This window comes from Terrapene carolina, unplaced genomic scaffold (genome assembly GCF_002925995.2).
Source record: "Terrapene carolina triunguis isolate 2854851 unplaced genomic scaffold, T_m_triunguis-2.0 Scaffold247, whole genome shotgun sequence".
NCBI classification, from domain to species: Eukaryota; Metazoa; Chordata; order Testudines; family Emydidae; genus Terrapene; species Terrapene triunguis.
Window position 1 is genome coordinate 17,562,045 of NW_020664598.1, and position 15,521 is coordinate 17,577,565.

General features: G+C 44.0%; 1 protein-coding gene across 1 annotated transcript in view; it reads left to right on the top strand.

Moving 5' to 3' along the window:
- Positions 1 to 364: 364 nt before the first annotated feature.
- Positions 365 to 15,521, top strand: part of IPO8 (importin 8) — a 72,166-nt gene continuing 57,009 nt past the window's right edge. The window contains exons 1-3 of the mRNA XM_026657491.2: positions 365 to 478; positions 12,436 to 12,517; positions 14,914 to 15,070. Coding sequence (XP_026513276.1) covers positions 395 to 478; positions 12,436 to 12,517; positions 14,914 to 15,070 — 323 coding nt within the window. The 5' untranslated portion in view covers positions 365 to 394. The remainder of the gene's footprint in view (positions 479 to 12,435; positions 12,518 to 14,913; positions 15,071 to 15,521) is intronic.

Sequence of the window (15,521 nt, forward strand, 5' to 3'; positions counted from 1 at the left end):
TCCAGTTGCGTGGCGACCGGGGGCACCTGTCACCCTCCCGTCAAACAGTAATGACAGGACCAGCGGCGCCGGGAGGGCGGTCAAGGAGACAAGTTTCCGTACCACAGCATGGCCGCCCCCATGGGGGACAGGGCGTGCTGTGGTAGCCGCCGTAAAGCAGCTCTGCAATGCCACTGTCCCTTTCCGTACAACAGTATGGTGGCCTCCTTTCCCTTGCCCCGGCTGCAAGAAGCTGAAGGAGGCGCGGTGGCCGTAAAGCAGCCCCCATTTCCCGACGCCCGGCTGTCGCGCGCACCGGTGTGAATGGCCGCGGGGAGCGGAGCGAGCTGGTGATTGCGGGGCGGGGGGCGGCTCTCGGGGCGGCGAAGCGCTGCCTCCCGGCGTCGGGGGCGACATGGATCCCAACAGGATCATCCAGGCCCTCAAGGGCACCATCGACCCCAAGCTGCGCATCGCGGCCGAGAACGAGCTCAATCAGGTGAGGGGGCCGAGGCCGGGCCCTGCCCCTTCGCCCGCGGAGACGGGGCCCCGGCGCGGGGGGAGTCCCGGTGATCGCCCCCCCCCCGCCGCTCCCGCTCCCGGCGGCTGGGGGAGTCTCCGCACTGCTCTGCCGGTCCCTCGCCCTCTTCCCCTCGCGCTGCCCGGGGCCGGGGGCTGCTCGCCCCTGCACCACAGCCCGTGTGTGAGTGTGCGGGGGCTCCCCCGGCCCCTGGGCGCTGCCCTGTGGCTCTTCCCCGGCTTGGCCAAGGGCAGGCGGATTCCCTCTGTGCCCTGCCAGCCCCCTTCGCTCCTGGTAGGGTAAAGTGGGGGCGGCAGAGGGGTCAAGAAAACCCCCGAGGGAGCCTGGACATCCCCGAAGCATCTTGCCCGGGAGCTTCTGCTTCATGGCTGCCCCGGCCACCACCTGCCGCGCGTCAGGCGTCCTGTGAGCGCTGTCAGCGCTGGGCCTCCATGCGCTGCTCTCAACCCTGCGCTGGACCCCAGCCCCAGTGATGCTAGTGCTTGTGGTGCTCATCTCTATGGGGAGTGAAGGCGGGGGGGGAGGGCAGCGAGGGGGACCTAGCGAGCACCATAACTCCCTCTCCCCCTTCACCTGAGCTGTCTGTTGAGCCTGTGCGGATGGGGGAATCTGTCACTTTCAGCATCTGACAGCTGGTTTTGTAGTCTCTGTGGAGTGGTGATAAGGGCAGGGCCAGCTTGGTCCTAGGCACCAGTGGACTCTAACTACAGACAGCTCCTAAATGGAAACAATGCTTAAAGGGATTGTCAGCTGAAATTTAAAATGGTATAAACCTGAAGTACAATAGAAATATTTCCACAATTAACAGGAAAATCTGATGAGACATTTTGTTGTGAAAAAAATATTCCCCTGCAGTGTTTGAAAGTTAAGGCATTGATACTGCAACTGGCTATGTATGAAGAGACTTCTGTGCCGCTGTGGAGTTCCACTGACTTCCCTGGGAACCTGTGTGGTTATAGAGGTCTGCCCGTGTAGCACCAGTTGCAGGATCAGTGCCTTCACTTTCTTAACTAAGTTTGTGAGCTTAAAAATATGAGTCAGGAAATGTCAAAGTAAAGGTTGCACCTGAATTCTTAATTTGGTGGTCTTGTACATGTGCATTAGACTTGAAATACATGATTGTGTACTAGTTTTTCAAGTAATACATATAATGTACAATACTTCAGTACATTGTATGTGCAGGTTGCAATGCTTGTGTGCCACACACCATTCACTATGAATATTGTACATTGACTCTCATGGATTCCTGATATATACATTAGATGTATAGATTATGCAGTGTTTGTGTATATAAGGTTCTGGAAAAACTGTGATACTCTTTCTCAGATATCACAGTATATCAGGTGGTCATATATTTAGACTACTGTAATGGCACGAGGGTATACAGTTAAGTTTATGCCTGCAATCATAATTTTGACACTTCCTGAGTTTTGGTTTGTCATACAATCTTAAAATTCTCGTAACATAGGTATTTTGATGGAATATAGAAGAATAACTTCAGTTTTGAACTTATTTTGAAGAGACCCACCTTTCGGGGTCTTCACTATATTAATTGAAATGATTAATAAGGCTTCGCAGGATTCAGGTTCAGTTTAGAAATTTGTCCTTATTCTAATTTTCCACGCTTGCAATTTAAAACCACTCCTGAATTAGTTATATCTAACACTCTCACTTTTAGTGGTGGCAAGTTCTGTTCACTGTTGATTGATAATGGGCATTTGAAATGCTGTGAGGGGTGGTTATATCAAAATGTTGCCACCTTCTTTATTTTACAAAGTCCATATTTATTTAAAAAACACAAAAACAAATGCATCAGTGCTTGTTTTATCCTTATTAAAAACAATATATGGGAGCAAAACTACACTAACAAACTGCTGTATGTTTGGCAGGGTTGAGCAAAAGAATGATTGTCTGGATTCCTGGATCATGTTCCTGACTGTGTCATTGATTTGTTGCACATGAGTGTTACAAAGCTTAAAGAAAGTTTTGAAGATTTTTGGGATCATCAGATGAAAGATGTGATGACTGCAGATTACTAGCAATATAATTGTTGTTCAGGATTCTGGTTCAGTTTCAAGGTTGCAGGGGTACTTAACAATGTTTTAAAAAGCATGTATTTTTTTAAGGAAAACTGACAGGATTTTTTAATCTGGTTTAAAAAGTGATTCCTGGAATTAAGAGAAATGTGTAATATTTTTGGAGGCCTCCTGTTCCTAGAGTGAGTGAGCATTATGGATTTAACTGACACGTATCAGGTTATCTTGTTATGACATACTAATGCATACAGCACTGGCTTTAACACTAATCCCTGAATGAATGGAACAAAAATGTTGCCTGAAGAATGAAAACTGAAGATAATCAGTTAGATATTCATTTTTGCCCTTGGAATTCTGAAACATTTCAGTGCTAACCTGTGGAGCAAGGCTTTAAAGCCTTGTCAAACTATAGTAAATCCTATGACAATACTGACCTGGAATTACACTTTCATATCTCAGAATCCAGATGCTGATTTATGTCATATGCCAGCAATTATACCAAGAATACACCTCTTTTGGTCACTAACGGCTTGTCTAAACACAAAAGTTGTACCACCTTATACTGGTATAGTTAAAGCAGTACAATCCCCTTAGTGTGGACACAGTTATATTGGTATAAAGATGCTTATACCAGTACTACTTTTTCCTATGGGCACGTCTTCACTACCCGCCGGATCGGCGGGCAGCAATCGGTCTATCGGGGATCGACTTACCGCGTCTAGTGAAGACGCGATAAAATCGATCCCTGATGGCTCTACCGTCGACTCCGGAAATCCACCGCGGCAAGAGGCGGTAGCGGAGTTGACGGCGGCACGGCAGTGGTCGACTTGCCGCCGTCCTCACAGCCAGGTAAGTCGACCTAAAATAGGCCACTTCAGCTACGCTATTCACGTAGCTGAAGTTGCGTATCTTAGGTCAACCCCCCGCTGTAGTGTAGACCTAGCCTATGTGTGAAGAGGAACAAGTTATACCAGTATAGCTGGGTCCATAGTAGAGGTTGTACTGGTACAACTATTTCAGTAAAAAAAAAAATCACACCCGTAGTTAAAATAGTTTTGCTGGTACAAAACCTTTTTGTCGACCAGGCCTACGTCACTTTTGATGAAACTGGCAACCTTTTATGTGTGTAATAGTGAAAACATTATTTAATTAAAAAAGAAATGCAAATAAAACTAATAGTCCACACACAGTTTTTTAACCAGTGTTTTTTCCTTTAAGAACATTCTGTTAATCCTCTAGTATCCCTTCTTACTTCCTCTTCCATCTCCGGAAAGCCTTTCTCTGGTGAGGAGATCCTGAAGCATTTATCTTGCGCCTTATCACCAACCTACCTTCAATTAGCCAGAGGCAATTTGTGGAGATTTATGCATGGCCCTCCTGACTTCCAGAGACTCCAGGCCCTAGGTCTCGCGATAGAAAGATGGAGTTTGGGACCCAATATGTTACAATCTCACTACAACCACTTGACTTGCACAAATTTATTTTTCAAAACGTAACAGATAAATGTGTATTATAACTTGTAAATAGATTACATTGTTTCTTCTGAGGCTTACTGAATTTATATATCTGTAGAGAGGGAACTGATGAAGAGAATACTTTGCACTGATACATCCATTTTTATTTGAGATCTCAAATTACTTTACAAAGATTAAGCCTCCAAGCACAAAGCAGGTTAGAATCAAACCAGTTTTGCAGATGAGTAAACTGAGAGCCAGAAAGTTAAGTGATTTGGCAAAGGTGTTGCAGTGACAGAACTATTAATTGAACCTACAGAAGGAATCTTGATTCACCTTTAGTTGGTGAAGAATTGTGGGGCTGGACAGAGAGCTAATGATTTCTTTCCATTTCTTTGAATCCAGCCCAGTGGATCATGTGTGATCCAAATTGTATTTGTTTTGGAGTTTAGGCAGTGACTCATTCATTGTGCTACTAGCTCTTTTTTATAAAAACCTCAATTTTAAAACCCCCATCCCAAATTATAAAAAAAAAAAAAAAAAAATCCTTCTTTGAGTAGTGTCCTTATGGGTGCTCCATTGTAGGTGTGTCTGCACCTCTGATCAGAGAATTTTCGTGGCAGTCTCCATTCAGCCTGCCTCCCCCCCCATGCTCTGCCACGAGGCTAACCAACAATGTGCAGACAAACCCTCCTCAGTTTCTTCTCAACCGCCCCTGGCTAAAGATGGAGATTTAGCTGTCCATTAGCAGATCATTAACTTCTTCAGAATTGTTAATTTTAGCTACCTTTTTTGGAGCTTCCTTTTCTTTTTCTTTTTTTAATCTTTATTATTAAAAATAAATAAATCCTACTTTATTTTGGACATCATTTTTCTTTGACCCTCTCCTTCCTCTCCCCCGGGTCTGGGAACCCCTCTGTACAGGGTATGCCTGATTCACAGGGCTTCAAGAAGTGTCTTAGTTGCAAGGAATTTATCCTGGTGACTGACACTCAGTGGGTCCACTGCCTGGGGAGAGAACCACATACCACAGAAATGTGGTTTGTGCCAACAACTGATGGCCAGATCCAGAAAGGTTAGAGAACTGAGCTGCAAGGCTCTCTTAATACAGGTGGCCCTTCAACCACCCTCTGAACTGTGTCAAGACCTGGACGATGGGAAGCCTCACTGCAACCCTCTACTTCTAAGGGAGGTGAGCCCAAGAAGACACCCACAAGCCACTCACGCAAGACCTCTAAGAAAAGGGCCATGAGTCTCCACAGCAAGCCCTGACCTATCCGAAAATGATTTTTGGCTTGCTCAGTGTCATCAGTACTGATGGCACTGAAGCTCTCTAAGTCCGGTACCCAAGGCTCACACGGTACCGCCCCAACAGAGCATGTTGGGCTGCATAAGGACCCAAAGGGCACAGGCAAGGAATCATCAGTACTGACTGGGTGCGAAAAATCCAGAAAAGCTGCCCTGGGGAAGGCTCCTATGGTGTGGACATCAACATCAGTACCATCTTCGTCATGCCAGGCACCAGCAGACCATACTATCAGGTTCACATCACCAACTCCTTCGGTGCAGACATCTCGGCACCAACAACCACCACCGGTACCGACGCCTTTAGCACTGCCAGACTTCCGATACGCAACAGACCTTTCGTGTGTGGTGCACTGGATTCTCCTTTATTCAGTACTGGGGCCTCAGTACCAAGTCCACCCAGAGCTCCAGACTCACTGGCAACATCATGCCATACTCCACCTTTTTCATCCACTGAGTCTGATAGTGAGAAAGAAGACGTGTTCTCCCGCTGCTCCTCTCATCCACCCTACGGTGCCCAATTCCAGTATGGACCTCAACCATGCCATCCCTCTGATCCCCAGTCTCCTTGGTATGGGCAGCCATTGTACCAACTAGCGCCCCTCCCCAGTGGCCCTAATGGGATCGTAGGCAGGCACACAGACATCGTGCTTCCAATGGCACTAGCGTGGCCCATCAAGAGCCAAGGAGACATCCTCCTTCAGCTGCTGCAACGAGGGCATCCTAGCCTCCTGAACAATTAAGAGAAGAACAAGAGGCAGAAGTCAAGGAGAAAGCTATCCCCCAGACTAATTTCTCATCGTCATCACCAGACGAGGTGGGGATGCCCCCATCACCATCGTTGGCAGATGACTTTAAGCTGTTTCAGGAGCTGGCCCAGCGGGTGGCAGAGGCACTGTAGATAGCACTACAGGAGGTGACTGAGTCACACCACAAACTAGTGGACATTTTACATTCTTCTACCTCATCCAGAGTGGCCCTCCCTATTAATGAGGCCCTCTTGGACGCTGCCAAACTCATACGGCCGACTCCTGTGTCGGTCCCACCAACATGCAAGCGGGCCAACAAAAAGCATTATGTGCCAGCGAAAGACACGGAATTTCTCTTCTCCCACCCACCTCCCAGTTTGATCATCTTGGATGTGGTGAATTCAAGAGGCTGCCAACCCCATCTCACATCCACACCCTACGACCAGGACTGGAAGCATCTAGATCTTTTTGGGAGAAAAATATATTCATCAGCCTCTCTTCAGTTCCATATTGTGAACTAGCAAGCCTTAATGGCAAAATACAATTACTTAAACTACTCAAAACTCATTTCCTTTATTGAGCAGCTCTCAGATTTGTACAAAGAGCAATTTAAAGCAAAGACATCACTCCAGTGTGCACTCAATGCATCTGACACAGTGGCACACTCCATCTCTACTGCCGTCGTGATGAGATGAACCTCTTTGCTGCACTTATCCAGGTTCCCCAAAGATGTGCAAACAACTGTGGAGGACCTTCCTTTTGAAGGTACAAAACTGTTCACTGAGAAAATGGATGCTTCCCTCCTTACTTTAGTTTAAAAGATTCCAGGGCTACTCTTTGATCGCTCGGAATCTACACACCTGGGCAGAAGAGAAAAGCCCCCAGTCTTCGTTCAGACCCCGTTTTGTCACAGTATTCATCTCAGAGATTTTATGAACTCCAGAGAAAGAAGTCCAGGTTCCCCAAATGGAAACCATCAGACTCAACCTCCTTCTTCCTAGCCATCCACCTTAAAATGACAGTTTGGTGGGTTAGTCAAGGTGCCTGTAGACCACTCTCCTCAATGCTATCCAACACTGAAAAACCTCCCTCATCCCTATGGATGCCATCTCACCCCGCTCCGCAGCACCTGGGAAAGGATAACCTCCGACAAATGGGTTTTGGAGATTATTCGAGATGGGTATTCAATCCACTTCACAACTCCTCCCTGCCAACATCTGTCCCCATCCATCTTCAGGGACCCTTCTCACAAGAGCCTGCTATGAGACGAGATTGACCATCCCCTCAGCGTAGGAGCTGTAGAGCCAGTGCTCATACATCTAAGAGGCAAAGGCTTTTACTCTCGCTACTTCCTGATACCCAAGAAAAAGGGAGGTTGGAGACCCGTACTAGACCTCAGAGTGCTCAACAAATTTGTCAAGGCTCAGAAGTTCAGGATGGTCACATTGGCAATGATTATCCCAGCATTAGAAAAGGGAGACTGGTTCTCGGCCCTTGACCTTCAAGATGCTTACTTTCACATTTTGATCATATTGAATCACAGATGACACCTCAGATTCACACTTGGTCAAGACCACTACCAGTACAGAATACTCCCTTTTAGCACCTTAGAGGTCTGCAGAGTATTCTCCAAAGTCATCTTGGTAGTTGCAGCCCACTTAGTCTCCCAGGGCATTATGATTTACTCTTACCTGGATGATTGCCTCCTCACGGCGTGTTCCTTCACCAAAGCCCAGCGCATTACCCAGACTACCCTGGATCTATTCAAGAACCTGGGCCTGCAAATCAGTGCACAAAAATCAACATTAATACCGGTACAGAAACTAGAATTCATAAGAGTGGACCTCGACTCAGTCCAAGCGAGAGCGCTCCTCCCACATCACAGATTCCTCAGTCTCTCCACACTTATAGAGACAATGCATCCAGCCCCCAGATATTGGACAGACATTGCCTTTAGCTTCTGGAACACATGGCCGGGGCACATCGCTGATACTTCATGCAGGACACTGCATGAGATGCCTCCAATCATGGTTCAGTTAGGTTTACAGACTGAAAAGGACAACATAGACAAACTGCTATTGATGCCCACCAAAATCAAACAATCCCTGAATGGGTGGAAAGACCCAGCAAACACCTGCATGGGAATCTTGTTCGTTCAACCTCCCCCATCACTACTACTCACTACCTACGCATCCCTCATAAGATGGAGCACACATCTCAATGGTCTCACAGTACAGGGCAAATGGTCTTCATCTGAGACGTGCCTTCATATCAATTTACTTGAACTCGGAGTGTTCAGGAACGTATATATTCACTTCCTGCCGATGATCAGAGGCGCACACACACAAAGATCATGATGTATAATATAGCCTGCATGTATTACATAAACCGACAAGGAGGCGCGAGATCACCCTCTCTTTGTATGGAAGCACTAAAGCTATGGAACTGGTGCGTTTCCCACACTGTTACAATATCAGTGGCTTACCTACTAGGAGTACACAACATGACAGTGGACAGTCTCAGCCACAAATTCCCCCACAATCATGAGTGGAAGATAGACTCAGTGGTACTCTGCAATATATTCCAATGGTGGGGGGACACAGATAGTAGACTTCTTCGCTACTTCTCAGAACAAGAAACGCCCATGGTACCGCTCCAGAACAGGCATCAGCCAGCGCTCCATGGGGGATTCTCTCCTCCTCTCATGGGAGAAGGGCCTCCTTTACGCCTTTTCCCCCATTCCCTCTATTGCTGAAAGTCCTGGTTGAAAGTAAAAAGAGAAAAAGCAAACATAATATTGATCGCTCCCACCTGGCCCAGGCAGATGTGGTACCCTTACCTGTCACAACTGGTGCTGTGTCTACCGATGACTCTTCCAATCGCTCCTTACCTCCTCTTGCAGAGTGAGAGATGCACGCTTCATCACCAACCTACAGATACTACAGCTCAAAGCCTTCATGGTTCCAGCACTTAGAAACATCATGTTCTGAAGAGGTACAAGAAGTGTTATTAAAGTGGCTATCCATTGCATTTACCTACAGAAGTGGTCCAGATTCTGGATCTGGTGCCAATCCAAAAGGGTCACACCAGATACCACCACTCTACCCATAGTCCAGTGGCTCTCAACTTTTCCAGACTACTGTACCCCTTTCAGGAGTCTGATTTATCTTGAGTACCCCTAAGTTTCACCTCACTTAAAAACTACTTGCTTACAAAATCAGGCATAAAAATACAAAAATGTCACAGCTCACTATTACTGAAAAATTGCTTATTTTCTAATTTTTACCATATAATTATAAAATAAATCAATTGGAATATAAATATTTTACTTACATTTAGTGTATAGTATATAGAGCAGTATAACAAGTCATATGAAATTTTAGTTTGTAGTGACTTTGCTAGTGCTTTTTATGTAGCTGTTGTAAAACTAGGCAAATATCTAGATGATTTGATATACCCCCTAGAAGACCATTGCATACCCCCAGGGGTATGCATACTCCTGGTTGAGACCACTGTCCAAGACTGTTTGTTGGAGCTCAAGTAATTGCGACTTTCATTAGCTTGTTAAAAGTACACTTAGCAGCAATAGCAACCTTCCACCGGAAGGTGGAAGGGTACTCAGTTTTTCCCCACCTGACTATGAAGAGGTTTCTCAAAGACATAGCGAACCTCTTTCCCCAACCCAAGCTTCCTGCCCCATAATGGGACCTCAGTGTAGTATTAAAAGGACTGACTAGACCGCCCTTTGTACCTGTGGCCACTTGTTCTTTAACTCACCTTTCCATGAAGACAGCGTTCCTGATCGCCATTATCTCGGCAAGAGGATAGGGAAGATGCGCTATCAGAGAGCAGCACTGATAGCGTATCTCCCCTTCACAGTGTTCTTCCGTGACAAAGTTCCACTTAGACCACATCCCAAGTTCACCCCAAATTGATTTCCGCATTTCACATGAATCAACTCATTCACTTTCAACATTTTATCCCAAGCTTTATCAGGATAATAAGGAAGCCATCCTCCATACGCCTTTTATTTGGATAGGACAAGAGTTTTTAGAAAATCTCCAAGTCTCTTCCTCGCCGTTGCGGACAGGTCTAGAGGTACAGCGATTTCAGCTCAAAGACTCTCTAAATGGGTCTCAAACTGTATCAAACTCTATCAGATTTGCAACTTAGCACCCCTATCTACAATCTGCACACATTCTACGAGATCGGTCTCCTCATCCGTTGCATTCTCCAAGGGTATCCCTGTATCAGAAATCTGCAGAGCAGCTACCTGGGCATCTGCACATACCTTTGCAGAACACTATGCCATCCTGGGGGACTCTGCTGCAGACACCAGATTCGGCGCCATGGTACACTCATCCATAACAGACTCGACTCAGAAGCCCCAACCTCCAGTGGGGGGATACTTCTCGGGAGTCACATACAGTGGAGCACACATAGGGACACTACTCAAAGAAGAAGTTACTCACCTTGTGCAGTAATGATATGTATCCCTATGAGTGATCCATGATGTACCCTCTTCTTTGGAGTTCTCATCATAAACTCTGTGGCAGAGAAGAAACTGAGGAGGGTTTACCTGCACACCGTTGGTTAGCCTCATAGCAGATGATGGGGGGCGGGGGAGGCAACGCATGCGTGGACTGAGTGGACGCTGCTACCAACATTCTCCAGTCAGCAGCACAGGGACGCAGATACATCTACAATGGAGCACCCATAGGGAAGTTACTCAAAGAAGAACCATTGTTACTGCACAAGGCGAGTAACTTCTTCCTTCTCTGCAATTCTGTGTGTTTGAGGGCTTTTCTGAGCCTTCTTATAACCAGCCCTCCCAGGGTATAGTGTCAAGATGGAAATCCTTACCTGGTTTGCTGAAAAACCTGGTGGGAAACAAATAGACTCTGATCTTTCTGCTCAGAGTTGGCAAAAGAGACCTGCCAGTTTGTGCATGATGGTGTGTATCCAAGACCAATGATCTAGATTCCTTGAGCCTGTATCAGTCTCCAGAAGCCCTTGCATATTTGTTGTGTTGCTAGCTGTTACTGCTGTGGCATCATGTCAGGCTATGTTGACACTACAGCTTATATCAGCGTAACTTATGTTGCTCGGGGGTGAATAAATCACCCCCCTGAACGACAACATAAGTTACACCAACATAAGCGCCAGTGTGGACACATTTCATTATGGAAATTATCATTATCTCATTATGGAAATGCTAGATCAAGGCATCCGGGCCATGAGAAAGAGACCTCATCGTGTATTTCTGAGCAGTTGAATGAGGTGCAGTCCAAGAAATGATGTAGTGTAGTTGTGTTCAATTTTTAGTTTAAGTTCTGACCTTTCAGCTAGGAAAACCATCAAAACCACTAGAGCTGCCAAATGTAAGTTATCTGAAGAGTATTGGTAAAGCCCTTCCACAGGAGATGAAATAAAGAAAGCTGCTGTCATGCAGACACTGGGGAAAAGCTCTTTGAAACATCCATTGTCTGGAGCTGAGAGAAAAGAGATCATAACTGACTAATAACTACAGATGTTGCTGAGGCTGAAAAGTCACTGAACCATGCAGAGTTCCCTATTCCTCATGCAGGAGGACGCCCATTGAATTGTGGCAGTATACTGCTATCATATTTTCACCTTTTAATCTGGCATGCTTTGCTCAGAAGTTCACTAAGCAGTGTTTCCACTTAGTTCTTCAGATGTTCTGAAAATGGAGTGTCTGAAAAGTTCCCAGAAAATACACAAAAACTTGTGGCTTTGAAATCTAATCTGTCTGCACTTGATTTTAATTATGTATGGCTAGTCCAGTAGGTTTTCCAGATTTTTAACTTTTCTCTTATGTTACTATAAATTTAATCCAACAGTTATATTGCATATAACAAAAGCATTTGCCAAATATATTTTAATGTTATTTAAACGATTTACTGATTTTAAAAGGGAGTGTGGTAGCATTTCCATTAAACTCTGAAGTGCTATGTATCTGTGAAGCAAATCAATATGCATTTGACTCTTTTAGGGTAAGTATTTTTTTTTTTTTTAAATAATTCAGGCACTTCTGCAGAGGTTATTATTTGTAGTCAGTTTTGTCTAAGTATGTAATATCTCAGAATCTCCAAGAAAGTGCCTTTGTCACATCACTAATGCCACTTCCTTACCTATCTGTGCTCAGTTTCATAAATAAATATTTATGGTGCCGGAGGGGGTGAATTCGACAGAAGTGAACTTCCATTCAACTTCCCGTGGAAAGTCTCCAAACACTGTAGTAACTCTCTCAAAAATGGTCATCCTAGTTTTCTTATTCATTTGGCAATGCAATATTTTAAATTTAAAAAAACCCACGAATTTAACTTTGTGTTGTTTTGTATAAATTTCAGTCGTACAAGATCATAAATTTTGCTCCCAGTCTACTACAAATCATAGTTTCGGATCAAGTTGAATTTCCAGTACGTCAAGCAGGTGAGCTAACTTCTTGTTTCATTTTCTTCCTATTGTAAAAAGTCAATAAGATGTTAAAACAAAGTGGTGAACTATTGTCATGTCATTAAAATTGACTCTATTTTGGCCTTTGAATTAATATAGGTCAGTGAAGGAGCCATAATGACTTAGTGATTCACTTTCCGGTGTGGGGGTGAAATCTGGTTATGGCACACCAAACCTTCTCCCTTACTTTCTTGTGTTTCTAGTGATCTCTCTTAGATTAGTTCGATTGCCCTCCCTTTCTGGGCAAAATTTGGATATACAGGAGGGCATGAGGAGCTCAGATTTTTTCTTATGAGGAGAGGTGGAGCCCACATGAAGAGGGTATGTGGAGATCGGGGATTTTATCTGAATGGGTCTGTCACTGTTTTGAATCCTTAACTTAGAGAAATAGAAGTCCTTATTAACATGGCCAGAGTCAATGCTAGATACTTACAGACCCTTCCCCCAAAAACAGATCTCAAGAAAGATCCCTTAGATAAGTTATGGGTATATAGCTAGCTAAATGCATCTTGAAGAGAATCCTCATATGCATGTGATACCGGGTGTGTGGTATAGTTAATATTAAGCATGTGTGTAACTCTTTGCAGGATCAGGACCTAAATTGTTTGTTTATAAAACATGTTGATTAATCCTGTACAATAGGTGGCTAAATGTGAACCTTTAATTAGAACAGTGAGTATTCCACTTTTCCAAGAAGAGTTTGATGGGGGTTTTTCACTCACAGTTCTCTTTTTAGCATATGAAATAGAATTTTCCATAGGAGGTGGGGGGGGGTTGTTTTTTTGAGGGGGGGGGGGGGGGGAGTTAAAAAGACCAGTTAATCCCCTGAATGCATTGGGGCATGCTGATGTATGCTGTTCATCTTATTTGGCCTGTATATTATCGTAGATAATCCAACTGTGAATGGCATTGTTAGGACCATGTTGGCATAAAGGGAGGCACTTCATTCAGGTGTCACTTCATTCATATGGTCATTTTAATAAAGTAGACTCTTATTTTAATTTGTCAGAACAAAACAAATGTACGTGTGGAACATATTTCAGTATTTTTTGGAGGGAAGGAGGTGGGGAATGGAAAGACAGTAAATTTATACCAAATTGCTAAATCAACAGAATGCTACAGTTGCTGTGCGAGCAAGAATTTATTCAAAATCACAATCCATGTAGAAAGCACATGTCCTGGTGTGACCTCAGTGTGTTAAGCTATTGTATTGGTTGTTCTGGTCCGGTTTTTGTCTGAATACTCTGGTCCATCTGAAAAACAAGTTTTTTAATTTCTGACATCCACTTGACCCTTTTAACATGCTTTGCACACAAACTACAGAATTTGGTTAATACTCTTCAATCTGTCAAAATTGAGAAAAATATTCTACTCCAATGTGCCTGATTCATGCTTTAATATGCTTTAAAATCCCAATCGGGAATTAACTAAAAAGAAAATAGTGAAAGGATTAGTATTCTAAAGGTTTATTAAGAACTTTCTGCTAATGTTATGTCTGAAAGAATAGTTACAGGCATTCTTTAGGAGTAAGTGATATTTTCAGCTAAGGATTACCAGATACCACTTTTTAATGACCTTTCATTAAAGGCGATAGGGAACATCTCTGTGGAATTACAGAGAATTTTAATGATGAGATAAGACTTGGGGACGTTACAGTGGACCTTTTTGCTGGAATAAAAGGTATGCTCCATGCCAGTTCGATACCAGGCAGTTCTCCCACGTAGAACGTACAGTTATGCTTTGTTTTAAGTCAGCCCTGCAAAACTCTACTTACTGTGGGTGAGTAGGTTATTTTGAAATTGAGTGAAATATTGTAATTTCCATTCATTATAACTATGACAAATGACAGATGAGTAGCTTTTGTGCCTAGGCTGGTAAATTGTTGTGACAGTTTTGCAAATCTGGTTGTAATAAAGAATACTGTCCAGTAAAGGCTGGCTGAAATAATCCCATATTCTGTTTAGGACCACACATTTGACCCTGATGTTTCTAGTGATGAAAAGCTTGGGTTCGTTGACTAAGATCTCCCACAACAACTTATGCTAAATTATCTATTTGATCTTGTATTTAGTTGTGACACTCTTCTTCAGATCTGGGAAAGGTACTAAGAGCTCTGTGTTGCTTGAAAGCTTCTCTCTGTCACCAGCGGATATTGGTCCAATAAAAGATATTGCTTCACCCATCTTGTCTCTCTAATATTTGCTAAAGGACAGATATTCAGTAGTTCTTAGCCTTCTGCTCTGTTTGTTGTTCAGCATCACTTTGTACCACCTTCAGTTGTAATCCACATTGAATGGTAGAGACTTTGCTACAGAACTGAATTTAAGTAATCCTTTCCATGCTGCTATGTTAGGATTTTTTCTGTAATTTAGCTGCCATTTACCTGAAGAACATGGTGACGCAGTACTGGCCGGATCGGGAACCACCACCAGGAGAAGCTGTATTTCCATTCAACATTCATGAAAATGATCGCCAGCAAATTCGTGATAACATTGTGGAAGGAATTATTCGGTCTCCTGACTTAGTGAGGTACATTATACTGTGCATATGTTGACGAAGGGCCTGACTTTCAGAGGTGCTCAGCTTCCGCAACTCCTTTTATTTGTCTCATTAGATTGGACTGTTTTTAACTTGCGAGTGTCTTCTGCTCACAATAAGAGATTTACCACAAAGCGTAGAAAGTTTAAAGCAACTCCTGAAACTTGGTCTAGTCACTTTCTGTTTATTTTGCTAATTCAGAGGAGATCGGTGCATGGGGCTGTCATGGTGGTTATTTCAGCCTGCCACTGACCCTCAATTCCAGATAAATACCATTCACATCATAGCCTGAAAATGTATTTTTTTGGTGCAAAGTCCGTTACTCAGCTGCTTTCATTATTTTTATACATGTTGGAAGAACTTATTTCAATTAATGTTTTCAGTACCAATGTTTTACAGACCTTAGGAAAGCTAAGATATGCTTCTCTGCTTTTGAGGACAG